The 26,562-nt window shown below is 44.2% G+C and overlaps 1 protein-coding gene across 10 annotated transcripts in view; it reads left to right on the top strand.

Annotated features, from left to right (window-relative positions):
- ARHGAP21 (Rho GTPase activating protein 21) overlaps window positions 1–26,562 on the top strand; it is a 178,803-nt gene that overhangs the window by 136,416 nt on the left and 15,825 nt on the right. For all 10 annotated transcript variants that reach the window (XR_008309651.1, XM_053260664.1, XM_053260665.1 and 7 more), the window contains 5 exons: window positions 20,218–20,379; window positions 20,528–20,627; window positions 20,908–20,944; window positions 24,002–24,127; window positions 24,706–24,990. Coding sequence is in view for 9 of the 10 variants with exons in the window: in XM_053260664.1 (XP_053116639.1) it covers window positions 20,218–20,379; window positions 20,528–20,627; window positions 20,908–20,944; window positions 24,002–24,127; window positions 24,706–24,990 (710 nt within the window). In the remaining variant the exon portion in view is untranslated. The remainder of the gene's footprint in view (window positions 1–20,217; window positions 20,380–20,527; window positions 20,628–20,907; window positions 20,945–24,001; window positions 24,128–24,705; window positions 24,991–26,562) is intronic.

Genomic DNA, 26,562 nt, shown 5'->3' with positions numbered 1-26,562 from the left:
AGCCCTGCTGGATCAGGCCCAAGGCTTATCCAGGCCAGCATCCTGTTTCATACACCGGATGCCTCTGAGAAGCCCACAGGCAAAAGGTGAGGGCATGCCCCCTCTCTTGCTGTTGCTACCCTCAACTAAATATTAGAGGCATCTTGCCTCTGAGACTGGAGGTGGCCTATAGCCACCAGACTAGTAGCCATTGATAGCCTTGTTCTCCATGAATTTGTTTAAGCCTCTTTTAAAGCCATCCAAGCTAATGGCCATCACCACATCCCATGGCAGATAATTCCATAGATTAATTACACACTGTGTGGAAAAGTACTTCTGTTTGTTGGTCCTACATTTCCTGGCCTTCAGTTTCAGAGGATAACCCCTGGTTCTAGTGTTATGAAAGAGGGAGAAAAATTTCTCTCTGTCCACTTTCTCTACTCCATGCATAATTGTATACACCTCTATCATGTGTCCTGGTAGTCACCACTTTTCCAAACTAAAAAGCCCCAGGTGTTGTAGCCTTGCCTCATAAGGAAGGTGCTCCAGGTCCCTGATCATCACAGTTGCCCTCTTCTGCACCTTTTCGAGTTCTACAATGTCCAATTCTTCAGTGTCCTACAAAGGCCATGATCCCAACACCTTTCTCAAGTAGCCTTCCAGCAGAACTTCCAGCTGACCAGGGAAACTACAGTGTTTGCAGTATTAAGTAACCTTGTCATGTCAGCAAGCTCGTAATTAATTTTTCATTCTACTCTGCTTGAAGGACACTCCTGTCAACACAAGTTCTTGATTGCTGTCAGACTTCTGCTAAAAACAAAATGCAAGAAATATAGAGCTTTGACTTCTTTGTTTTGAAGTAAAAAATGATCACAGTGTAGTTGTGAGCAGGAGAAAATTCTGAGAAACATAGGCTGCTTGGCTGTTTGAACTGAGACCAGATTATGCGCCAAGTGTACCTGCATCACTCTCCCCAAGAAATAAACATTATATTTGTTCTCATCCCCAATTAATCTAGATCTTCTGGTACTCATTCAAGTTGTAGTTCAAACCTATAAACTCCACCTCTTCGATCCGCCCCCAATCAATGTTCCATCTAACAGGGATTCCAAGATGTTGTTGACTACAACTCCCATAATCCCCAAGCAAAAGCCATTGCAGCTGTAGGATTCTGGGAGTTGTAGTCAACTACATCTGGAAATCCCTGTTAGAGGGAACACTGCCCCCAATATGTATTGAGACAGTTTTAACCTATTCTCTGCCTCTCCCTTTGAACTTAATCTGTTATTTCCTGCATAGGACATCTGTGTCCATGTTCTCAGTAAAGCTCTGAAATCATGATTTCCCTTCCTGGTCTCTTCAGTGTTTAAGCTACTTCTTAATAAGTTCATTGTTGTTGTTGTTGTTGTTGTTGTTGAGACTTCAAACAGATACTGAAGATAATCCTTTACCCTGTGTGGGCTTGTAACATAACTCTGCTTCAAAGGTATTTATCCGTTGGTAAGGGAAAGACTCTCAGCTCAGTTGAGGTCATTGGTTCTTTCCTTTCTTGATAGACCAATTTCTGTGGAAATGCTGCTGCTTGCTTGGGTCAGCTAAGACACAGAGAGACTTGCTTTTTCTTTCCAGATGATCTATACACATCTATGGCCTCTTTGTAACTAAGTGTTTTGCCCTAACCTATGGCATTTGATTTAACATCACTGTTGAAGTCAGAGGCTGAGGTCCAGAGGGGGGAACTATGCTCATTGGCAACGTTTCCCTAGAGCAGGGCTCTTCATTGTAAGGCCCACGAACCAGTGGCGGCTCCCATTGACCCTGAGCACAGTTCCCTGATTGATTGTTTATTGGGCCTGTGCAAAGCTTCAGCTGAAGCCAAAGACTCCACACAACCCTGTCAGTGTTCTGACTAATTTTTTTCCATCTCTGTGCGGGATGAATTTTGTTCTGGGCCGCAGTATCAAGGCAGTGTGTGGGCACGTGTATTCAGAAGGAGACCTTCCTGATTCAACCTGAGCGGGATCTAAAATGAACTGAGCGGACATCAAAAACGGTGTGAGCGTGCGCACATGCGCACACCTTAGAGGGAACCCTGAAGCCTGTTGGACACTGCACTGCGCGGAAAGAACACAGCACCTGTTGGTGACTGTTCTTTCCGCGCAGTGCTGTGCTTTGTCCAGGGTCAGTGGGGTTCCTTTAAGAGTAGCGGAGCCCTCTTGAGCCCCAGTACTATCCTGGAAGGCATGCACAGAGCACCCAGAAATGTTGTCATTCCCAGCACTTTCTCTGTAGAGCTCTGTCTGGAGGCTTCGGGAAGATCTATTCTTCCCAACACCCTGTACGTGCTTTCCAAGATGGCTTGGGACTTGACAGGGCTCTCTTTCTCTTAAAGACCTGTCTCCAGCTTTTCATGGAGCTCAGTGTGATGGGAAATGGCTCTCCTATTGGAGGTTTTTTGCCCAAGCAGGCCTCACTTGAACAATAATGGCAATCATTGCCTTAGAAGAGCCATGTTCAGATGTAAGCTTACTCAGGAACAGAGATTTGGCTTCAGGAAAATCTAATCTGTTGATTTTAAATGGAGATTTGCATAGAGCAAAGTAATGTGTATAGTCTGGCCCACACCGCTATGAGAGTGACCTGGGAAAATTACAAGCAGTTCATTGTGTAGTTCTTTAGTTTCAGAACTACAAACTGAAATTGTTGACCTGCACTCAAGAGGTCCCATATCCTGGATACCAAGAGCTGCACGGCCCAAACTAGAAAATAATTGGTGCTGCCCCTGAATTTGCTAGAGAGGAGAACAACCCAAGAACTGAGATATATGTATGTGTTTGGGGCATATCAGATACCACCAGAATTTAATGGTCCACAGAAACAACATCTGGGGACCTAAGGTTGGGAAATCTCCCACCACCCCCACTTGAAGCAGAACTTTCCAATATACTTTAGCCATGTTGGTACGTTATGTCGAACACACATGAAATCTGTGTGTACAATGTGTGTACAGTGTGTGTGTACAGTGTGTGTAGTTACACATTATGTTCAAATCACATACAGTAATATAGCTCCTATTTGTACCCACATTCGAGGGAGCCTGTACTCAGGTTGACGTTTAAAAACAAACACACATGCAGCTATTCTCATAAAGCCATGTACATGTGTACAGACACATTCAACATAGTGTTTGAATAGGGATTATGCCCATGGCTATATTACTGTTCTGCCTATGATAGCATTATCATGGTATTATCATTCTCATACACACACACACACACACACACACACACACACACACACACACTGTTATGGAGACAATCCAGTGTGCATATATATATTTAGAATCTTTGGGGTTCTTTCTAGGGATGTGCGGACCGGTCCAGCGGTCCGGTTGCGGGGTTCGGGGTCGAACCGAACCACACCGCCGGGTCTGGTTTGGCTGGTCCGTGATTTTTTTTAAAAAATAAAGTTGATTATAAGTACCGTTAGCCCCTTCTGGGGGCTTGCTGAGGCCACGGGGTGTGTGTGTGTGTCCGCGCAGGTTCCCTCTCCTCCCGCCGGCCTTCCTCATCACCGCCGTGGCCCGCCACAGCCGGGTAACTGATCATTTTCTGCCATTTCGGGCCTCCGTATGAGCGCGCGGCCGCCATTTTGGCGGCTGCCGCTCATACACCAATGCCCTCTGTGAGGCCACCTTGCAGAGGGCATTGGTGCATGCGTGGCGGCCGCCAAAATGGCGGACGTGCGCTCGTACGGAGGCCCGAAAGGGTAGAAAATGATCAGTTACCCGGCCGCGGCAACTTGCGGCGGTGATGAGGAAGGCCGGCGGGGGAAGAGCGAAGCTGCGCGGACACCCCCCCTCCCCCGAAGCAAGCCCCCAGAAGGGGCTAAAGGTACTTATAATCAACTTTATTTTAAAAAAACAACAAAAAATTTGCGGACCGGGGGGGGGTGTCGATTGGGGGCCAGACCGAACTGGCCCGGTTCAGTTCGGCCTCGAACCGAACCAGGCCATACAGTTCCATGCACACCCTTAGTTCTTTCTTTACCTAGTAGTACTATAAAAGCCAAACAACATTTATATTGACAAAATGATACAAGTTTAGTACAAATCTTGAAAAGCTGAGTATAGGAGCCCATTAAAAAGGAATAGCATGAACATGCAGAGGCAGCTCTGCAGCCATCTTCAGTAATGTGGTGGACATTTTTCCAGATGATAGAGATCTATAATCTCAGTGATAGAGATAGTTGCTGTCTTATCAACCAGTTTGCTTTGGGTTTTCTCCGTGTGGCCATGCACCCTTGAAAATGGCTGAAAAAAATTAATCAGTACAAACAACCATCTTATACCATATAGATGAATATGTTTCCTGCTCACTTGGGCAATAATCATGGAAATACATTTATATGCTTAGTGCAAAGTGCAGTTGCTAGTCTTTTAAATTCTACTGAAATTGCAAAGAAGTTGGTCAGATCTGCTTTGTAGGATTCAAACAAAGGCTGTTACTTGCCTGCTCTGGAGTGGCATTCAGTGTTTCAATTTGGAAACAGTTTTGATACAAGTCTGTAATAATTTTTTAAGATGTGTAACAAACATGGGAGCATCAGCAAGAGAGAGGGCATGCCCTCACTTCTTGCCAGTGGGCTCCCAGAGGCATCTGGTGGGCCACTGTGTGAAACAGGATGCTGGACTACATAGGCCTTGAGCTTGATCCAGCCAGGCTGTTCTAATGTTCTTATGTTGATTTGCATGGTTTGCAGTGTACTCTTGTTATGTAGTGAGGTAGGTTGAGACTAGGAGAAAATTGCTTTTCGCCTGAACAGGAATCCAAAGCTAGGTTCCCCAGTTTCCAAACCCAATTCTGTCTACTATATTCTACTAAAAAGATTCTAGGTCTCCAGAGTCGTCTTAGCTAATAATACTTGACTTTTCTGTTGTACTTTTAAGTATTCACATAATGATGTTTTACTGTGATCCTGTGCATGTGTGTGAATAGAAAAGTTGTATCTCTGTCCATCCAGTCCTCCTGAGAATAGTTGTGGTGGTCAGGATTGTTGGGCATCTATGGCACTACATACAGAACCATGCCAGTTATGTAAATAACTCTTCTATATGTCTGCCATTGGTGCAGAAGTCATGGGTCACTTCGCAGATATGTGTTTCGAAAGGTGGTGGCTCAGCGTTGATATCAGTGTGAACATGTTGAAACAAACCAGGATTGCCCTTGTAACTTTACAAACCATAATAGCTAGGAGAGAATTCTGCTTAGCTTGAATTGTATTTGCCCTGATGCCATTGTAGTGCCAAACCATGGAAAGAAAGGGGGAATTCACATGCAAGGGAGCCCCAGGGAGGAGAGGAATGCAGCAACCTTTGTTTTTGTAAACTGGGTTGTAAGCTGCCTTGTGAACATCTGCACTAGACCATTGTGTGAGCACCAGATGTTGCATCAGAACATGTCCTTTATCTGTAATTGAGGAAGAGGAAGCAAAGCCATTCATTTCAGCCTTGCCTAATGTGCCAGAATAAACAGCCTTGAGCCAGAAGTGCTGTGGATTGGACTGTATTTAGAAGGCAGAGGGCCTTTCGTCATACCCACTTCTAACTGCAACCTCACTTCATTAATTACTGTAAAAAGGTGACAGATACAACAGAGTGAGGCTGTTTACTTGAGCAGCTCTACCTGGGCTTGTGCAGCCCTACCGGGGTAGGGCTGCTTGTGTGAAGCACCAGGATCGTGACGCTGATCCTGGTGCTGCCTCACCGGGTAGCCCAGGGTTTTTACCCGGGCTTTTACCTGGGGGAAAGGGTGCAAGCGCACCCTTCTGCCCAGGTCCCCAGTCATGTGTCTGCTCAGGCTTCAGGCAGTCTGAGCAGACACAGAACCGGGCACCTAGGGGGAATCCCTCAATGCACTGCACCTCCTATGCGGTGCATTTAGGGCTATCTGGAGGCCAGGCTGTGTTTTCCCAGCCTCCAGAAGGGATTGTTTGGGCACACAATCTACAAAGAAAAGTTGGTCATCTGGGAGGAAGATGGGAGCACTCCTGCCTTCCCCCTGCCCTCTCTGCCCAGTGAAAAAGGTTGTGTGAATGACCTTAATGTGCTTTCCTGCAGCACGTGGGTTTTAACCAGAGCTTAGGCATGCAGTTATTTCGTTGGCTCGACTCTGCCTATTTTAAGAAGTCTGGGCAGCTCCATGTCTGAAATAGGATGACTGCATACTATGAAACATGTTTAATTTTTTTTCTTTTCTGCACTACCTTTTTAAAAATAAAGTCATATCTCTGAATGCCACCTGCTGGGGACATCCAGTGCGGAGGGCAACAAGCCGCTTGGGGAAGGACATTGCACTAGCTAGTCGTGCCCCAGGCTAATGTTTTACTGGGAACCTTTGAGTAAGAGTACACTAGTGCAGTTCTGGAAATCCCTGTTCATTTGTGAACCCAAGCGAACTTGTTAACACTAGTGCAAATTTGCTCACTCCACCAGCGGTTCATGGCTTTGAATGTCAGCCAGTGTTTAAACAGCCACTCTTGGAAACAGGATGCTGGACTAGGTAGATGCTTTATCAGATCCAGCAGGATCGGTTTTATGTACTTCTAATGATAACTTCTTGTTTTTCCTGTTTTGACTGGAGTACTTTTTATAGTTTATATGTGTTTTTAGCTTTTATATTTTTAAAATCATTTATTTTTATTTTTATTTTGTAAGAAAATGGGCTTTAAAAATCAAAACCCAGTTTTTAAGTAACCTAGGATTATCAGCTGCGGGTGTCTTGGAGGCCAGCATCTGCAGGTGGGCTGCCATCTGAGACCCCTGTGATGGACTGTATCAGATACAAATGATAGAGTCGGCCAGGCTTTTTCTTCCACACTGCTTTAGCTTAGATATTTGTTGAATTTAGTTTCATTTTTTCATGCTTGTCCCTTCTAATACTTACTGGCAGTTTGTCTAGGTAAGCTGAAACTTTTACAGATAGGTGTGTGTTCCGTGTAAAAATCTGAGGTATGCAGTTTCCTGGTGTTTTCCAACTTGTTCCCCCAGAAATGTAACCTCTAACAAGAAGCTTTTTGCAACTTTATCAAAGGAATGTTTGTAGTATGCTAATTCAATTAAGCACTTCTGAAATAGCCAGTATAAAAAGAGAATAAAGTATTCCAAGTACCTTAGAGTTTTCAGTTAGGGAGTAGTATAAAGTAACAGTTTTGGGGAAATGTGCTGATTGCATCGATGGCTTCAGTTTTGTGCTCGGTTAGTCAGCCACCTAATGGCATGGTGAGGAAATGACTTGACAAGCCAGAGGTTGCCGGTTCGAATCCCCGCTGGTATGTTTCCCAGACTATGGGAAACACCTATACTGGGCAGCAACAATATAGGAAGATGTTGAAAGGCATCATCTCATACTGCGTGGGAGGAGGCAATGGTAACCCCCTCCTGTATTCTACCAAAGACAAGCACAGGGCTCTGTGGTCACCAGGAGTCAACACTGACTTGACGGCACACTTTACCTTACTTCAAGTGTAGTTAAGGCTTATAGAAACCATTGGAGTTAAGCACAGAACATTTCTAGACCTCAACCTTTGGCTAGAAACCAGAGAACACATTAGGCAGACATAACCCCTGCTAGCTGTGCAAAGAAGCACCTTTTAAAGTGGTAGGTCTTATATTAAGCAGAGGGAGAGCAACTGTCCCTATCTATCCAGCTGCAGCGCAGCATCCCTCCTGGTGACTGATGCTTGTTTTTTTTCTTTTTAGACTGTGAGTCCTTTTGGGAGAGGGAACTATTTTCTTATACTGTTTATTCTCTCTCTCTCTCTCTCTCTCTCTCTCTCTCATATATATATATATATACACACACACACACACACACACACATATACATATGCACATACTTCCCTTCTACTCTGCAGTTTCTTGTGCTGCATCTAATGCTGGTCCTGAGGTTTGGCTTGTTGGGCAGCTTTCAGGGGTGGGGGGTGGGCTCAGAAGGCTAGCTGTCTGAAGCCCCCTATATAACAACAATAATAAATAATATTTATATACCGCTTTTCAGCAAAAGTTCCCAAAGCAGTTTACATAGAGAAATAACAAGCTCAGGCTTAATCCCTCCAAGACAGAGTTGCCCTTGTTCAGTTCTCAATCTGTCCAGGTTCTGGTTTCGAATGTTTCCCTTAATGGGGTCATGCTCCCCTTGAAAGAGTGGGCTCGTGACTTGTGGGTCATCTTGGACTCACGGCTCCTGCTGGAACGGCAGGTGGAAGCCGTGGAGAGGGAAGCCTTTGCCCAGCTTTGTTTTGTGTGCCAACTGTGGCCTTACCTCGACCAGCAGGCCCTCGCAACCATAACTCATGACCTCATCACCTCTTGGTTGGACTACTGCAATGCGTTCTACCTGGGATTGCCTTTGAAGATGACTCAGAAGCTTCAGCTGTCCCAAAATGCTGCTTATGGGCACCAGAAAATATGATCATGTTTCACCTTTGTTGAGGTCACTGCACTGGCTGCCAGTTCGCTTCCGGGTCCAATTCAAGGTGCTGGTTTTCACCTATAAAACTCTTCAGGGTTTGGCGCCTGTGTACTTTCAGAACCGCCTCTCCTGTCCAACTTTGACCCGCACTGTGAGGTCGTCTCAGGTGGGCCTTCTCAGAGTACCGGGCCCAGGGGAGGTACGTGGTAGGATGTGCACGGAACCGCGGAGCTGTGGTCCGGCACAGGTGTGGGGGGCCCTTTAAGGCCGGGGGAGGGTGTACTTACCCCCCCCGGCCGCAATTTCCCCCGCCAGCGCGTTTGTTTGGAAAAGCTTTTGGGGGGCAGGATACCTCCCTGCTGCCCCTTCCCCCAGTCGTCGGCAAAAGGCTTCAAAAAGCCTTGTGCGCACGTCGTGCGCGTACATCACGTCTCTTCGACCCACACGTCATGTCTCTGCGACCCGCGTGCGTACATGACATGGAGACGTGATGTGCGCATGCGGAAAAGGCTTTTTGAAGCCTTTTGCCGACGACTGGGGGAAGGGGCGGCAGTGAGGTATCTTGCTGCCCCAAAAGCTTTTCCAAACAAACGCACCGGCGGGGGAAACGTGGCGGCGGGGGGGGGTAAGTACACCCTCTCCCGCTCTTAAAGGGCCCCACACACCTATGCTGGACCGCCGAACCGCCCTCATGTCCGGACCAATCCGGAGGCCTTCAGAATGGCCTCCGGACTGGTCCGTGCTCATCCCCAGTACATGGGGCCCAGGCTCGTGGGAGGGCCTTCTCTGCTGCAGCCCCCTCCTTATGGAACACTCTGCCTCCTGAGATTTGTAATGCTCCCTTCCTTCTGTCCTTTAAGAAGCTCCTGAAAACCTATCTGTTCTGCCAAGCTTTTATTTTTAACACGTGTGTGTGTGGGGGGGGTTTCTTTTTCTTCTTTTCTTTTCTTTTTCTCTCCCCTCCGCCCTTCTCTTGGCTTTGTTGTTTTAATTTATGTAAAACGCCACGAATCCAAGGAAGTCAGGTGATCAATAAATCGGCTAGCTAGCTAGCTAGCTAGATAGAGAAGGATTCCTGTCCCCAAAGGGCTCACAATCTAAAAAGAAATATAAGATATGCACCAGCAGCAGTCACTGAAGGGGTACTGTGCTGGGGGTGGATATGGTCAGTTACTCTCCCCCTGTTAAATAAAGGGAATCACCATGTTAAAAAGGTGTCTCTTTGCCCAGTTAGCAGGGGTATATATTATCTAGCATAATGTGGGACCTGAAGAATTGTGCTTTCTTTCTTTCTTTCTTTCTTTCTTTCTTTCTTTCTTTCTTTCTTTCTTTCTTTCTTTCTTTCTTTCATTTAACACATTTCTATACCGCCCTAACCCAAGGTCTCAGGGCAGTTCACAACAAATACTAAAAACAATTTAAAACAAATAATAAACAATCAAAAGTTTTAAAAATTTAAAAGTTAAAAAGCTAAAAAGTTAAAAAGCTTGGGTAAAAAGATGAGTCTTTAAATCCCTTTTAAAAGCCACTAGAGATGGAGAGACTCTTATTCTCACGGGAAGTGCGTTCCAAAGTCTCGGGGCGACAACAGAGAAGGCCTGTCCCTGGGTGGCCACCAAACGACATGAAGGTAGCCACAGACGAGCCTCCCCTGATGAACGTAGTGGACGATGGGGATCATGCAGAAGAAGACGCTCTCTTAAATACCGTGGGCCTAAGCTGTTTAGGGCTTTATAGGTTATAACCAGCACTTTGTATTTTGCCCGAAAACCTATTGGCAGCCAGTGCAACTCCTGTAATATAGGAGTAATATGGTCTCTTCGAGATGACCCGGAGACCAACCTGGTTGCCGCATTTTGTACTAATTGTAGTTTCCGGACTACGTACAAAGGCAGCCCCACATAGAGCGCATTGCAGTAATCAAGTCTGGAGGTTACCAGCAAGTGTACTACTGTTTTGAGATCATGAACTTCAAGAAACGGACGCAGCTGGCGTATCAACCGAAGCTGATAGAAAGCGCTTCTGGCCACTGCCTCAACCTGGGAAACCAGGGAGAGGTGTGGATCCAGAAGCACTCCCAGACTGCGTACCTGTTCCTTCTGAGGAAGTGTGACCCCATCTAGAACAGGTAGATCAATATCGCTTCCCGAGTGACGACCGCGCACAATAAGTACCTCCGTCTTGTCTGGATTCAGTCTCAGTTTGTTATCCTTCATCCATCCCATTACTGTTTCCAAGCAGGCATTCAGGGAGGATATGCCTTCTCCTGATGATGTTGACATGGAGAAATAGATTTGGGTGTCATCAGCATACTGATAACACCCAGCACCAAATCTCTGGATGATCTCTCCCAACGGCTTCATGTAGATATTAAAGAGCATTGGAGACAATATGGAGCCCTGAGGGACTCCATATAAAAGCTCAGATTTTGAAGAGCAACAGTCTCCAAGCGACACCATCTGGAATCTGCCAGAAAGGTAGGAGCGGAACCACTGCAAAGCAGTGCCTCCCACCCCCAACACTCTCAGACGTTCCGGAAGGATACTATGGTCGATAGTATCGAAAGCCGCCGAGAGATCCAAAAGGACCAACAGAGTCACACTTCCTCTGTCCATTCCCAATTGGAGATCATCCATCAGGCCGACCAAGGCAGTCTCCACCCCATAGCCCGCCCAAAAAACAGTTTGAAATGGGTCTAGATAATCAGTTTCCTCCAAGACCGCCTGGAGCTGGGAGGCCACCACCCTCTCAATCACGTTGCCCAACCATGGGAGGTTGGAGATAGGCCTGTAGCTATTAAACTCTGAGGGGTCCAAGGCAGGCTTCTTAAGAATAGGTCTAATAATTGTCTCCTTTAAACAAGGAGGCATCCTGCCCTCCCTCAGAGAGGCATTTATAATTGCCACCAGGCTCTCCACAACAACCCCCTTGCCAGATAGTATAAGCCACGTCGGGCAAGGATCAAGCAGACAGGTGGTAGAACGTACCGTTCCGAGCAGCTTGTCCACATCCTCAGAAGTCACAAACTGAAATTGATCCAGTCTAACCACACAAGAGGAGTTGCTGGATACCTCTGCATCTGACACTGCGATAACTGTGGAGTTTATGTTATTTGAACATAAACATAATGTAGAACAGGGGTTTTGAACCTCGGGTCCCGAGATGACGTTGGACTACAACAACCATCCTCACCAGCCACAGTGGCCAAAGATGTTATGGGAGTCATAGTTCAATAACATCTGAGGTTGATGTTGAGAACTCCTAATGGAGAATATTGATTTTGGATGTGAGAGATCTAAGTTCAGATCCTTGTTCAGTGTTCCAGTTTGGAAAATAAGCCATGCTAAAATGTTTCAAGAGTTTAAAACTTGGTTATGTTGATAAGGGGAAAGTTTTCTCCTCTGAAACCATTATCGTAATGTTGATTTTTGATGGAATTGGTTTGTACTCAAGATTCCCCCACCCCCTTTTTCTGTTTCATTTTGTTTGATATAAATAGTAATAAAATCAGTTTTTGGTTGGTTACTCTTTTTAGACTTGCCAACAACTTTAAAAACCAAACCAAACCCGACAATGCTCACTGAAAAGTAATTATAGCTAATATTAATGACAATTTTTTGAAACAGATTGCTTCTAATTTGCAATTTTTTAATGAGAATAAATGTATCACATTAAAATTAGAACTATTACAAAACAATGGAAACACTTTTTTACAAGTTGCTTCTATATTTGTTCGCCTTCAGGTCAAAATTCATAATAAGCAGAAATAATTTAACAGAAATATAATTTGTATTTTAAACTTTATCTTCATCAACAACAAACTCTTTTTGTCTCAAAGACATTATACAGTGGCAAATGAGAACTTTTTCCAATACAATAGGATGCTCCAATCTTTAAATAAAAAACATGCATAATCAAATCAAATTGTTGGACTGAAATTAAATCATTGCCCCAAGATTACACCCAGGTCTCAAAATAATAATAATAATTTGATGGTCAGTAATACAGTGGTCCCTCGACTTACAAACTACTCGACATAAGTATTTTTCGAGTTACAAACGGCAGTTTTAGATCCGGTTTTAGATGGGGTTTCCTCGACTTACAAATTTTACATGCGGTTTCCTTGACTTGCCTGCCTGTTTACTGCCTGTTTATTCTTGAAAAGAAATGTTCCTGTGCAGTTTGCAAGCCTTACTGGGGGTCTGGGTCTTTTTTCTAGGCTCCGGAACGCATTAATCCGTTCCCAATGCATTCCTATGGGAAACCGCTTTTCGACTTACGAATTTTTCGACTTACAAATGTGCATTCGGAACGGATTAATTTCGTAAGTAGAGGGACCACTGTAAATCATAAGCAACTGGGAGAAATTCCAGTTGAACTAGGTAGAGCTTACATCCAGATAAACATGCAGAGTTTTGAACTGCAAGGTGTGGGTGATAATAACTTCTTGCTGAACCAGGTTTCAGTAACAAATATACAGCAGGTTAAACAGAAGGATGCTTGGGCGTCTCCTCTTTCATGCAGCCTCTTTCAGTGTTGTCCAGATATATATATTCTCTTTTTTATAGTTCTGTTGTTGTTATGCACCCCATCATAGACATTGACTGATATCCGGAGCAGTGATCTGAAGATACAGCAGAACTGTGTCTCCTCATGGAGAGGCTGCTCCTAACTCAGCTAGTCTTTTTGAACTGTAGAGCATGCACACGGGCAGAGGGAGAAGTGATTTTTCACTGCTCTGCCCTTCCTTAGTAAGTGCTCTTTGTCTTCCAAAAATATGTCCTTGAGGGTCATGCTGTTCTCGGGGACATCTTTTCAGGTGGCAAGAAGTTATTATCACCCACACCTTGCAGTTCAAAACTCTGCATGTTTATCTGGATGTAAGCTCTACTTAGTTCAACTGGAATTTTCCCCAGTTGCTTATGATTCATTACTGACCATAAAATAATTTTTTTTTTTTAGACCTGGGTGTAACTACCTGGGAAAGGAGAGATTGATGAACATTCCTCCCCTGTGCGTAATAGATGTTGTGGAACTAGGGAAGTTTTTCACAGTGAGGACATGCTTCCTGGTGCGTAACTGCACACGTAGGATGTTGGCCACCATGTTTAAAATTGTGACTTCATAATTTTTGTTGATAGAAATAAGAGGAAGAATAGAAAAAGGGAGGATTACTTAGTTGAGGCTGCTCTAAATAATCAGTGGCAAAGATAAAGTTTCATTCACTGATCTGCCGGTTATTAAGGGGTTTCTTGGATTTGGAACTCCCATTCTCTCCCCCACCCCACTCCTGGCATGAAGTGAATGCAACAACCTGCGTGCTCTTATTTGTATGAAAACATACACGAGGCTCCCAGTGAGAATGACCAAAAGTAATTATCTTATGCTCACTTCAAGTTACCTCTGATTAATGCTAGTAAACTTCCCACAGTGTCTGAATGATTATCACACAGGGTTCATAGAGCTACTTCATTCAGGTGAACCCACAGACATGAAAAGTTTGGCCTCTTTTTTCTTTCCCTTTAAAAATTTATTTTCTAAAACATACAAATGAGCAAACTCGGCAAATGAAAAATCCAACTGAATTCAATACATTGGCTTCTTTTCTGTGAAGAGCCGAATCCCAGGCCATATTGGAAATTACTTTGGAAACTCCCCGAGTTTCACCAGTGGTTTCCCATAGAGCACGAAGAGCTGCTGTTGATGGCCACAGGCGCCAAGGGTGAGCAGACTTCGTTTCATGATTCTTGGGGTCCTGGCTATAACGTTGGACTTTAAAACACATATCTGTACGAAAATTAACATTGGCATTTGGTGCTCCACTGTCATCTTACTACAAAACTGAGACTGAGCTATAAGTGAGTGGCAGTCTGAGAACCGTAGTCTGAGTCTGCCTTGACAGCCCGTACACGCATTAGTTCATTATTTATGATATTTTTGTCTCTACTTTGGAGAAGATTTGACACTCCAGACTTTCTGAAATATCCTGTGATGTAGTTTCCTGGAATTTCACATAAGCGCTGAAATAAGTACCTGTACGTATTACGTTTGACACATGCACCATCTGTGAACAGTATATGAATGTACAGTTCTGAATGCGCATACAGTTATTCATGCTTTATGTTTACGATAGTAATACACTTCCTATCTGTACTTCATATTTGAGAAGCCCTGTGTACCCAGGTTCATTTTTAAAGTGAATGCATGTACAGTCATTTGTACAAAAAACATGCATGAGACATTTGTTTGCATGGATAGTATAATGTAGTAGAGCTAGTATCTCATTATATTGCGTGTAGTCTGCAATAATATAGACACTTCTTTGGGAGTAAGTTCCATTTAACTCAGTGGGAGTTACTTACAAGTAAAACAGTGTGATTCTATTTGATTATGTAATAAAATTGGAGAGCAGATTCAAGCTTGTCATTGTTATTACCAGAAAATAATAGTGATTATTTTCTTCCATGAATATAATATGCCATCTACTAATATTATATATTCCATTGAAGTGGATTCCAGTGAATTATACATAACTTTAGTACAACATCACTTTCTAACTTTGTTCTCATTTCAGTTATGCTATTTGTGACTTTCTTCTGTTTCTGTCCTCACGCACCGCTATACAGCCTGGGCACAGTGAAACTCACCGCAGAAGTCTTGCAATATACATTTGAACAAATGGGCAGTGTGTTCACTCAGGACTCTGCATATCAGCTGACTGCACCATACATTGTCCTGCCTGACAGTAGAAATGCATTGAGCAGGAAAACAGAAGATAGCTAGAGGGAAGCAAAAAAAAAAAAATGCTAGGAGAAGTGAATGATCCTAAAAGCTTATGTGCTGGAAGCAATGTGGAAAGTGCTGAAAAATGAATTTGGACTTCTTTAAAAGACAGATCTGTAAGAAGATAGAATAGATTTGGAAGGCAGTAGCAAAGAAATTTGATTTTACTTGATAGATGAAAGATTTTTAGAGCATGCAAACAGAATGAAAAGTGTCATAGAAGTGCAGAAAAGGGATAACACACAATTAGGGCATTCTTTTGATGATATTAAAAATAGTAGATAAATTGAGAAAAATTGGAACAGATCAATGAACAGAATGCAGATTTAAACAATATATATATAAGATTAATATTATTCTTGAAAGAAGTCCTAATAACTTAGAGGAAAAGATCAATAGTTTGGTTGAAAAAATCGCGTTAGGTATGGTTGAGGCAGGAGATGAGGAACCCATCCCAGTGGACTCTACAGCAAAAGTTCATTATCTGTTTCAGTGAGGAACTCAGGTAGGCCAAGAGATTTGATTTGCGCATCCCTCAGGGAGATATTTTTAAGAGTCAAAGTCAGCTTCAGAGGGAAGAGACTGATGAAAATCACTCCTCCCCTCCAGGACTGGCACAGCATTAGCTGCACCAGAACTTTGTTAGTCTGGATGAGAGCCAGTTATGCTGGTCTATAAACATAATAAAGATTGAGTGATTGATTGAGGTGAGCCAGTGTATTGAGGTGTATAATTCTAAGAGATAATTCGCAGAACCAGAATGTGTAATTCTGAGATATAATTCATTTAAAATGGTACCTGATCCTGTACAGACTTTTGAGAATATATATATATATGTCTGCATTAGAACTGTGTGGGAAATGTGGGGAGGAAAAGAGGAAACTGTACCCATGGTTGATTGAGCTGTGAGAAAGCAGTGGGTTTTGGGATCCAGATATGAAGATGAGTAAAGAAAACTTTGGAAGTTAAGTGATGATTAGACCCTAAGTTATGGTTACAAACCTTATTGGAAAGTATGTTATCCAAGGATTAACAATAGCTTGTGTTCTGCTATCAAACTTGCCAAAGTACATTCCTCAATTTTCACTGGTCCCCTCTTTCCTTGGCTGTCCTCAATGGCCTCTGAAAACACATTCTTGAGAACATATGAGGGTCCTTCAGGAATATGTTTTTTGTGGGGGGATATCAAGGGCAGTTGAGGGGAAAGGATATCAACAAAAATGGCTCCGTTCTCTTTGTGTGAGCAGAACGTACTTCCACTGGCATGCAACATTTGGATGTGAGCCATTGTTGTTTTACACTGTGATTGTTGTCTGCTGTTTACTAAGTATTGGCAATCTACAGAGGTTCCTCAAGAGAGGGAATAGTTTGTAAAACTTTGGAATCTGGCAGTCATGAATAAGATGATGTGGATTTATACAGGTAAAATGGGGAGGTGTACTAATTGTAATAATAAAGATTGTAAGATTGTATGAATACATAATAAAGCAATGGTTTGTGTTGTGTGTAAAACAATATAACTATTCTAGTTCATTAGGAATCAAGCTCTTTTTGTAGGTTGAATGCCATATACTCCGGTAAATCACATTGCATCATAAATAAACATTATCTTAACCCACAGATTGGAATGGATTTGCTCCAAATGCCTGCATTTCATGGCAGTAGGAGGAGAGATTTTGTACTCTGGCTGGAATCTGGAGCATGATGCAAACTTATCATACTTTTATAAGGAACAGTTAACAAGGAGAATGTGCTCAAGAGATACAAAATATTTGTGTTTGAGAGCCTGAAATGTGGTACGCAATGTTTTGGTTTGGGGAATTGCTTTTGAAAAAGGATGGTTGAAAGTATAAGAAAATCAGGGAGGTATAAATGACTGTTGCTGTAATATAGACTTAGTTACTAGGCTATTTTTAAGGAGTAGCATCCAGACTAGTTAGTTATGAGTAAGCACCCTTTAAATCAGTGAGACAAGTTAGTTATAACGAACTTAAATCCAATTAATTTCAGTGGAACTTACTCATGATTAGCCTAGGCATCCAACTTTTAAATGGTTAAGGAATAAATTAATTTGAAGGAGATACATATTTTAAATGTGTGGAGAGTGGTGGGTGAGTGAGTGAGTTACTGGACTTCCAGTCTACATTGTCAAACTACGATATCAAATATTTCTGCTCTGAGTGCTGGCTCCAGTGTCTGTTAGTATAAAATAGAGCACATTGTAGAATTGTCTACCCTTGGAAATATCTGCCACTTAAAAAAAAAAAAAAAGCAGCTCTGTCTGTGTGCGCGCATGCATGTGCTACCGCATTTTGATGCCACAGGCCATGCCTCCTTAAAACAGAGCCATCAAGTACTGTTTGAAAACACAATGCAGTACGTGCTGATGTGTTCATTCAAAGAAAAGAATAAACCTCTGTTTGTGAAGACTTGCATATTTCAATGGGCCTTTCAGAAGCACAGCGTATTAAAATGCGTAGCACCTAGAATCCATACATATTAATTATCACACTGCAGCGTGCTCATGGTCTGGATCTCGCCAGTTCTGTCCTGAGTGTTGAAAGTGTGGCTAGAGTTCTTTTCCTCTTGTTTCTAGTGTTTCATAGATTAGGCTTCATGTTATCTCGCCGTTTAATCATTCTAATTTCTCTTCTACATCTACATCACGGCAATTTCTGCAAGTCTGAAAAGCTCTCAAATTACTGAGGTTTCCCTGAATACTGCAGGATGACTCTTGTGGCAATAGACACTGCGATGTGCTGGATATGTGCAGACTGTGATAACTTATATCAGCAATTAGTGGAAGCTATACTTGGTATGTAGCAGGAGCAACTTTTGAAGTATAAGAGCTTGCGTTGTGGATTTCAGCTGATTGTCTTAACAGGATAACTGTGAGTCTTGTGCTATTGGCATAAACTTTCTGTGAAAGCAAAAAGGTTTTCCTCCTTTGCCTGAAGATTAGTAATATGTGTGTTGGATATTTTTTGCATAATTCTGAAGTAGTTGGTTTTGCTTATTTTTCAGTTCATTTTAATTGGAGGCTCACTTAAGTGATAGCAGGCAGCTAGTTGACAGGGGGCGTTGTTTTCAGCTCTTCAGTTGATTGTATAGACAAAACAACTTTCTATTGAAATGTAGATATCCTTTTGTGAAAAGCATATTTCATGAAGTAAGAAACTAGGCACTGTAATTTGATTGACTCAGCACAGGCTTCATTCAGTTCAACATTTCTTACTCTCTTTTTTGCCAGGTGTGTTGCAAATGTAACAATTGCCTTGCCTGTCATATTATCCCATTAATAATGTGAAGCACATATTCTTATACTTTTCAAAAAAATAGAATTTTTAATAAACAAATTATATCTCTTTTATTTCTCTATTGTTTACCATTTAAAAACGTTTATAGATGTTTTTGTATATTTTAATTGCTATTTTGATTTTGTGGGCCACACTGAAATGTTCTGAAAGAAAGACATAGATATAGACACACACACAACCCTCATTATTCACAGGGGTTCCATTCTCGCCTATAGGCATGAATACAGAAACCACAAATAACAAAACCCTGAATCAATGGGAATTGGGGGTATAGGTTCCTAACAAAAAGTAAAGCAGGGGCAAAAAAGCAAGGGAGGCAAAAATAAGAGAAGAAAAGGACAGTACCTTATTCTCCAGTTCTCCAGTTCTTCAGCAATGTCCCCCAAACCCCGAAAACAGTCAAATTTGGGTGAATATTTTCCTGATTTTTTTAAGGGCTACAAAATGGCTCTCTGTTGGAAAATGGCGGCTGGAAATGTCATCGGAAGTCATTTCTGGGTCATTTCCCATGCCTTAGTCACGTCACGGCTGGATTACTGTAACACGCTCTACGTGGGCCCCATGTAGAGCTTGTTACAGTAATCCATCCATGAGGTGACTAAGGCATGGGAAATGAAGAATATCCGGAAACTGCAGCTAGTGCAAAATGTGGCAGCTAGGGTTTTTATCTGGAGCTGCCCAGTGGGCGCACATCACACCTATTCTGAAAGAGTTGCACTGGCTACCAGTTCGTTTCCGGGTCCAATTCAAGGTGCTGGTTTTGACCTTTAAAGCCCTTAACAGTTTGGGTCCGGGATACCTGAGGGACCGCCAGCTCCCAAGGGTTGCTGCCCACTTGATGAGGTCATCTGAGGGTGCTCTGCTCTGGGTGCTGACAACGAGGGAGGCTAGGTTGTCGTGCACTCGAGACAGGGCCTTCTCTGTTGCTGCCCTCAATGCTCTCCCGGTGGGTATCCACTCCTCAGTCTCCATCACAGTTTTTAGAAAGCATGTTAAATCATGGCTTTTTACCCAGGCTTTTATATGATTGTCTCCACTGCTGCTTCTTGTATTTTGTACTGTTTTTATGCTAGTGTTTTAATTTAATTTTTTAAAATCAGATTTGTTTTTATATTTTTAGCTCAATATTGTAATGTGTCTTTTATAATCTTGTTTTTAAATTTTATCGTGAGCCGCCTTGGGATTTTCTCAGTGAAAGGCAGGGTATACATTTATCAATCAATCAATCAGTCAATCAATCAATAAAATAAAATTTCCAGACACTTAAAACCATGGATTGATGAGTTTCGCCTATTTTTCTACCCATGGATAATGAAACTGGGGCTCTAAGACCCAGTATATGAAACCACGATCAGCAAGTCTGTGGATAACGAGGGCCACCTGTGTGTGTGTGTGTGTGTGTGTGTGTGTGTGTGTATACACACACACACACACACAAGCACACAGAACAATCTTAAGCATTTTCCCTCAACTGTTCTGGGATACCATCATCATGCCAGTGTCACACAGGCACAGAGTTGTGGTCTCTGGTGTTGTACTGGCATAGAGATAGTATTCCAATTCTAATTATAGATATAGAGAAGGACGGACATGGCTGGTGACCCAGGAAGCCCAGATATAATAGCTTATTACTAAAACTGACTTATTTGCTCCATATTCTCTTGTAGATGAGCCATCTAGCCCTAGCATTGACCACGATATCGCCCACATTCCAGCTTCTGCTGTTATTTCGTCATCGGCCTTGCGAACACCAACCATTGCAACCGTTCCTCCAAGTCCCACCTCTCTCGTCCCATCGTTAATTCGACGTCAGCTGTCACATGACCATGGTAAGTTTTTTGTAAGCATTTTTACAATTTCAAATTGCTTCTGTTAACCCATTGATGACATGTGGGTAGTTTTATTTTTGGTGGTTTGTAGTTTGATTTTGTTGTTATTTAAGGTGACGTACATTCATTTAAGTTGTTTTGATTACAGAATCTATCAGAACTAGTGTTCCGGACAGTCAGTTTCCTGCAAAAAGTGAAAGGTCCAAGTCTTATGATGAAGGACTTGATGACTATAGAGAAGGAAAAGTGTAAGTCTCCTTCTCTCCCTCCTGCCCAAAAGCTCTGTATTGTGATTATGCGCTTTATCCAATGTGGTTTGGTGATTAGAACGTCAGATTAAGGCCTGGGTTTAAATCCCCATTCAGCCACATAAATTCACTGGGCCAGTTACCATCTGATGTGAGGTGCAAATGTTGAGGGGAAGAACTTTATACTATGCCCTCAACTCTTTGGAAGAAGGACACGATAGGGACGCAATGTTCTTGTCTTCGAAATTTTGTAAACATAAAACCTGCTTTCCATTTACAGATCCATAACGCACGTATCCGGCTTAAAGGGAATCAAGGTCAGTAGCTTGGCACTCAAGATCATTGTCTCAATTGTGGCAACTCGCATTACCTGGTTTCAATGTAACAAGTTAATTTTACACATTAAGGTGAACAAATGGATGCCTGTATTTCTCATAGCACTGATTTATGGCAGGGCTGCACAACTTCGGCCCTCCAGCAGATGATGTACTACAACTCCCATCATCCCTGACTATTGGTCACTATGGCTAGAGATGATGAGATTTATAGTCCAAAAACAACTGGAGGGACAAAGTTGTGCAGCCTTGATTTATGGTGATTTGGGGAGCCTCATGTCTGCCAGGCAATATGTGGTACATCTCCTGACCCATGAGTGCAGCCAGCTGAAGAGCTGCTGCCGCCTATATGGGCCATTCAGATGGAGCCAGGAATGGCCAAGAAACATGGCGAGACTTTCCAGTGGCTGATTGTGCTTTGTCCTTCTCCGTCCCACCAGAAGAGAGAGAATGGGTGGAGTGGGAGGAATTCAGAAGCTAGCAGCCATTCTGTGAGCCCTTTCTCATGATCAGTAAGAAAAGGCTTGAGGGAGCTCGGGGACGAAGGCTGCTGACACTTCCCTCCCTGCAGACAACCCCTTGTTTCTCCCTGCCCAGATGGTCACCAGCAGCCCCCAGCAGTGAGGAGGGTCAGGGGATGCGATGCGTCCTCCCGGCCCTTAGAACTCCCATAATATACCGTGTGAGTGTGTGGTGCATTTTGGGTCTCTCAGCAGCGATGGGCAGGCACCCGTTGCTGCTGCTGCAGCAGCACTGGCTAAAAGCGACCAGCACTGCACACGAGCAGGGAAATGGCGTTTCCTCCATTTGAGTGCTCCCTTAACCTCATTTAAGAGGGTGGCTGCGCAGGCAGGATTGCTGCAGTGCTGCTGCCGGCAGCCACTCGGCTGCCATGGGTTTGCATGCACAGGCGCAAGAGTGGCCTTGGCTGTATATGTGAACAGCCTCTATGACTTCATGGTGTGCAGCCAATATTAGGTGCCTGTCCTGGCTCCCTCCCTGTCTTCCTAGGCCAGAAGTGTCGGCATGCTTGCTTGCACCCGTGGATGCGGCATACATGTGCACTTGAGACTAAACTAGGGGAACCAAACTGTAGGGTACGGCCACAGTAGGGTACTGCCGAGGAACAGGCAGACTCTGAGGCAAGACTTTAGAAAATAAAGAAGCGAAGTTTATGTTTGTGTAAAGCAAAAGCACCATGTGAAAATATGGTATTTGGCAACCCTGGAAGCAGAGGGAGTGAAAGCAGCTCAGAAGAGTGAGGGGGAGAAGGTGGGGGCTTGTTTGGCTTAGCAGTTGTCAAAAGGGTGGGGTGGGGGAGAGAGAAGACCGCTTCATATCTTGAGTCTGCTGTCTCATGAGTAAAGGGGGTGAATCTCATCGGGAGAGATTCAGTGGTCCAGTCCGCAGAGCTTCTGCCAGAGTGGCAAGCAATGAAGGGCAGCAGGGGTGCTGGCTAGGCGCCACGTACCAAGGGCGAAAGCACTCTGTGTGCCAGCAACCAGCCAGTGAAGCCCTGGGCTTCCCAGGGCCATCAAGTGTAGGACTCAGCCCACCCAAGGAATGCCTCCGCCTCAGTGGTTCTGTTCCAGGTCCCAGCAATTCAGTCCTAATGTCCAGAGGATCCTCAGGCAGTCCGGTACAGGAATTAACTTGTAGCAAGCCCACACAGAGAGTTGCCCAAATACTCTTAGTGCAAGGAACGTCCAGCTCAGTCTTGTGCAGGTCTCCTTACAGAAAGCCCATGCAAGGGTCACCCAGGGTTAGTAATTTCAGCTTCGCAATTCTGGACTCCAGAGTCCAGGGTTCCAACTTCGAGGTAGGGATTCTGCAGTCCAGTGATTCATCTTAAAGAGGAGGCGTTTGAGCACTTAGCAGACACTCAGCTGGGCAGACTTCTGGACCGTAGGAGCCAGGCTGTGCCACCAAAGTCCCACTTCAGAAGACTTACAGATGTTGAAAAACAAAGAGGTGATTCTCATGATCGCCAAAAAGAGGGCTAAGGGAACCTAGCCCGCTTTTTGGCGAGCATGAGAACCACCGGGCTCGCAGGCGAGCCAGGTGTCCTCAAAGTGGACAACCCGCTTAACTAGCCCTCCTCTTAAACGAGGTTAGCGGAGCGTGCTCTCCGCTAAACCCATCTTTTTGATCGTTTTGATCAGCGCAGCTGTGCACCGCAGCAACACATGTGGAGACCCCCGCCGGGAGGCTGAAAGAAGCCTCCTGGCCCTGGGGGTCTCTCCAGAATGACCCGCAGGCTTGTGTGTTGCATCCTGGAGCTTCCGGGGGCCGAGCAGCCCCCGATCCCTGCAGCCTCTGCTGGCTTCGTGACGGAGCCGGCAGTCGTGTGGGCAGCCGATCCAGCTGTCCAGGGCTGCAGCCTGGATCGTCTGCGGCAAGAGCAGGCTAAGCCCGCTCTCCCCGCAAACCCTCTTAAGGCGGGTCTCACTGATTGTGAGACTCGCCTCAAAGACTGTTTGTAGGTTTTTCTTTCTGGGGTGTCCTAAGAGGGGCTGCAAAAGCAGGAAGAGTGGAAGAATAAGAGAGATAATGGGACTCTTCTGGTGTAGGATCTGAAGAAGGTGCTTGGGTGGGGTGGTCGCTATTCAGATGGAGGTCTAAACAAAAGGGCTGGAATGTACCAGATCTAATTAGCTGTTCTGTTGCTTGATTGCATTTTGGGGTGCAGTTGCTCAGGTTCTCAGCAACAGCCTTTTGTCTAAGACCCCTGATTGCTCCATCAGGAATTTGGCTTCACTGAATATTCAGGGATTCCGGTGGGGGCCCAGCCTTTCCAGGCTGCTTGCACCCTCTGAGTTAGCTTGACTTTGCGATTTGGTCCCAATGGAGCCTGCTACCTGCTGGCACCAAATGCATGTCTATGCAAACAGCTTCACTCAGTGTCGAAGCCAGATTTCCAAGCTGGAGGGGAGGCTGTCTTGTCAACAGATTTCACAAACAAGTGGAGTGGGGAGGGGCTGATCACACCTTGCTTTTAAAAATTTTTAAAAACGGCCTTAATGTTGGTGCTTCCTTTAGGTCTCTGACAGCCAAACATCTTCAGAAAACTCAGGGTCCCGAAAAGCTTCTTCTTCAGAGGTTTTTGGCGATGCTTCCAAGGAAGGATGTCTCCATTTTCGACAGCTGGTCACTGACAAGGGAAAGGTACTAAGCTTCCTGAAATACAGCTAGGCACAAATCCAAAATGTGTTGCTACGTATTCAAATTCCATTTGTTGGTAAGCGTTTAGCAGCAGGTACTCACGTGTTGGCAATTTCTCATCTCAGCCAAGAGGGCTAGGAACTTGTTTGCTTTTCTTTAGACAAAATCTCAGTTTTTTCCAACATTTCTCTGCAGCAATCAGGATCTGTGATAGAGGCCACACTCCCTGGTATGATTAAATCATGGTTTCTGGATATACTTGGCTGCAGTGTTCTGATCAGCTAGCAATTAGAATGAGCTCAGAGAAGACAAAACAGGGTGGCGAAATTGCGTCTTATCCCCACAGTACAGTAACTTACTTACCTCGCAGTAAATTACAGTATCCTTTACAACCCTAGGCTTATATCCACTTGTTCTGTAAGCATTCTCCATTTTGATAGTGACTGGGATATATGTCTTCCCCCCATTACCACTGCTTAATTGTAGACTGTAAGCTCCTTGGGGCAAGGGCCTGTCTTTTTTGCTTACAGGCATGTTGCTGTGTTAAACAGCAATGACAATGCTGGTTCCATATTTTTCAGAGAGTTGGTGGAAGCATCAGGCCGTGGAAACAGATGCATGTGGTTCTGAAAGGCTGCTCGCTGTACTTGTACAAGGATAAAAAAGAACAAACTCTGCCCTCTGAGGAAGAGCAGCCAATCAGTATCAATGCTTGCTTGATCGACATTTCGTACAGCGAAACAAAGAGGAAAAACGTATTTCGGCTCACCACCTCTGATTGCGAATACCTGTTCCAGGCTGAAGACCGAGATGACATGCTGGCATGGATTAAAGCTATACAAGAGAACAGCAACTTAAATGAGGAGGTTGTGCTTGTGAAGTGTTTCTTTCTGCCTTCTATTTTGTGTTGTGTACTTTGTTGAAAGGCACACCACTAGCTGTCCAAATGGATATGGCAACATTCCCTTAAACTGTGTGGAAGAGGTGTTCACGCATTAATGTAGGGATGTACACAGAACGGGATTTGCTTTCCATTCCAAGCTCAGGCGAACAACTGGGTGAGCCGGTTGTTCCAACGGAAGAAGCTCGGGATGTTTCAAATGTTCCAAGCGCCATTTTGGCCGGCTGTTTTCCCCTTGCTTCCTGTTTTTGGCACTGGCTTCCGATTGGCTTGCAATCTCCTCAAGTTGATTTGTAGGATAATAAGCCAACCAAGAAGCAAGGAGATTGCAAGCCAATTGGAAGCTAGTGCCAAAAATGAAGCGGGGTGGGGTGGGGGGGAGAGCCTGCGAAAATGGTGCTCTCTGAACGGGTTCGTTCTGTTCCAAGCGCGAAACATGGCCTTCATTTGAGGCTTTCTCCTTTGAGCTCGGAACATTTGAAACAGCCTGTTTCGAGTGGGAATGTTCCAAGCTTGGAATGTTCTGCACATCCCTACTCTAATGTAATTAAAATTAGCCAGCAGTTATCCGATTCACTCTTTCTCTCAGTTGCCCTTTTGAAGAATCTTGCTACGCAAGTCGTTAAATCATAGAACAGGACTGCACAGCTTTAGCCCTCCAGCTGTTGTTGGACTACATCTCTCATCATCCCCAGCCACAGTGGCCAATAGTCAGGTGCGATGGGAGTTGTAGTCCGACATCTGCAGGAGGGCTGGAGCTGTGAGCTGCCCTGCTCTGTAGGCATGATTTTGTTCTTTCCAGCTATATCCTGAACTCATGACTGTCATGCCAAAGAAGATGATCTGCATTTGTTCCTGTCATATCATTCTATAATTGGGGGAAGGGCCATAGTCCAGTGGTAGATCTAATGCTTTGCTCACAGGAAGTCCCAGCTTCAGGGCCTGGCAGTGTTCCCTCTAACAGGGATTCCCAGATGCTGTCCACTAGAACCCCAAGCATCCCCAGCTGCAGTGACCTTTGGCTGGGCATTGTAGGAGTTGTCGTCAACAACATCTGGGAATTCCTGTTAGATGCAACACTGGTCCTTGGCATCCCCACTAAAAGGGTAATTCAGGAAGCGGGGCTGGGTCTCAGACCCTAAAGAGCCATTTCTGGTCAGGGTGGATATATGGGCGAGATGTACCAAGGATCTGATTCTGTCTAAGGCAGCATAATATGTTTACACATATGCTCATAATTTTGGAAAAACCTAAAGTCTCCCAAAACTACATCAGTTGAACCGTGGGCTTTAGGCACATCTGAAAATGCCTTCTTATTTATAGCTGAGGGGTGAATATAACAAGATATAACATTTTGTATCCTCCCTGGATATATTTTTAAAAAACACTCTCAAAGTGAGCACATCAGATAGAAGAGTTAATGTCTCCTTCTCTCAGTTGGATGAGTCTACGTGATAAGAGCATGGCGAAAACGCAGCTGCAGCCTGTTGTAGTAAAGCTTGTTGTATCACCTCACTTCAAGTTGTAAAGCAGTGCT

Source organism: Hemicordylus capensis, chromosome 6, assembly GCF_027244095.1.
Source record: "Hemicordylus capensis ecotype Gifberg chromosome 6, rHemCap1.1.pri, whole genome shotgun sequence".
Lineage (NCBI taxonomy): Eukaryota > Metazoa > Chordata > Lepidosauria > Squamata > Cordylidae > Hemicordylus > Hemicordylus capensis.
The sequence above is the reverse complement of the archived record's forward strand: the minus strand, read 5'-3'. Positions and strand labels throughout refer to the sequence as shown.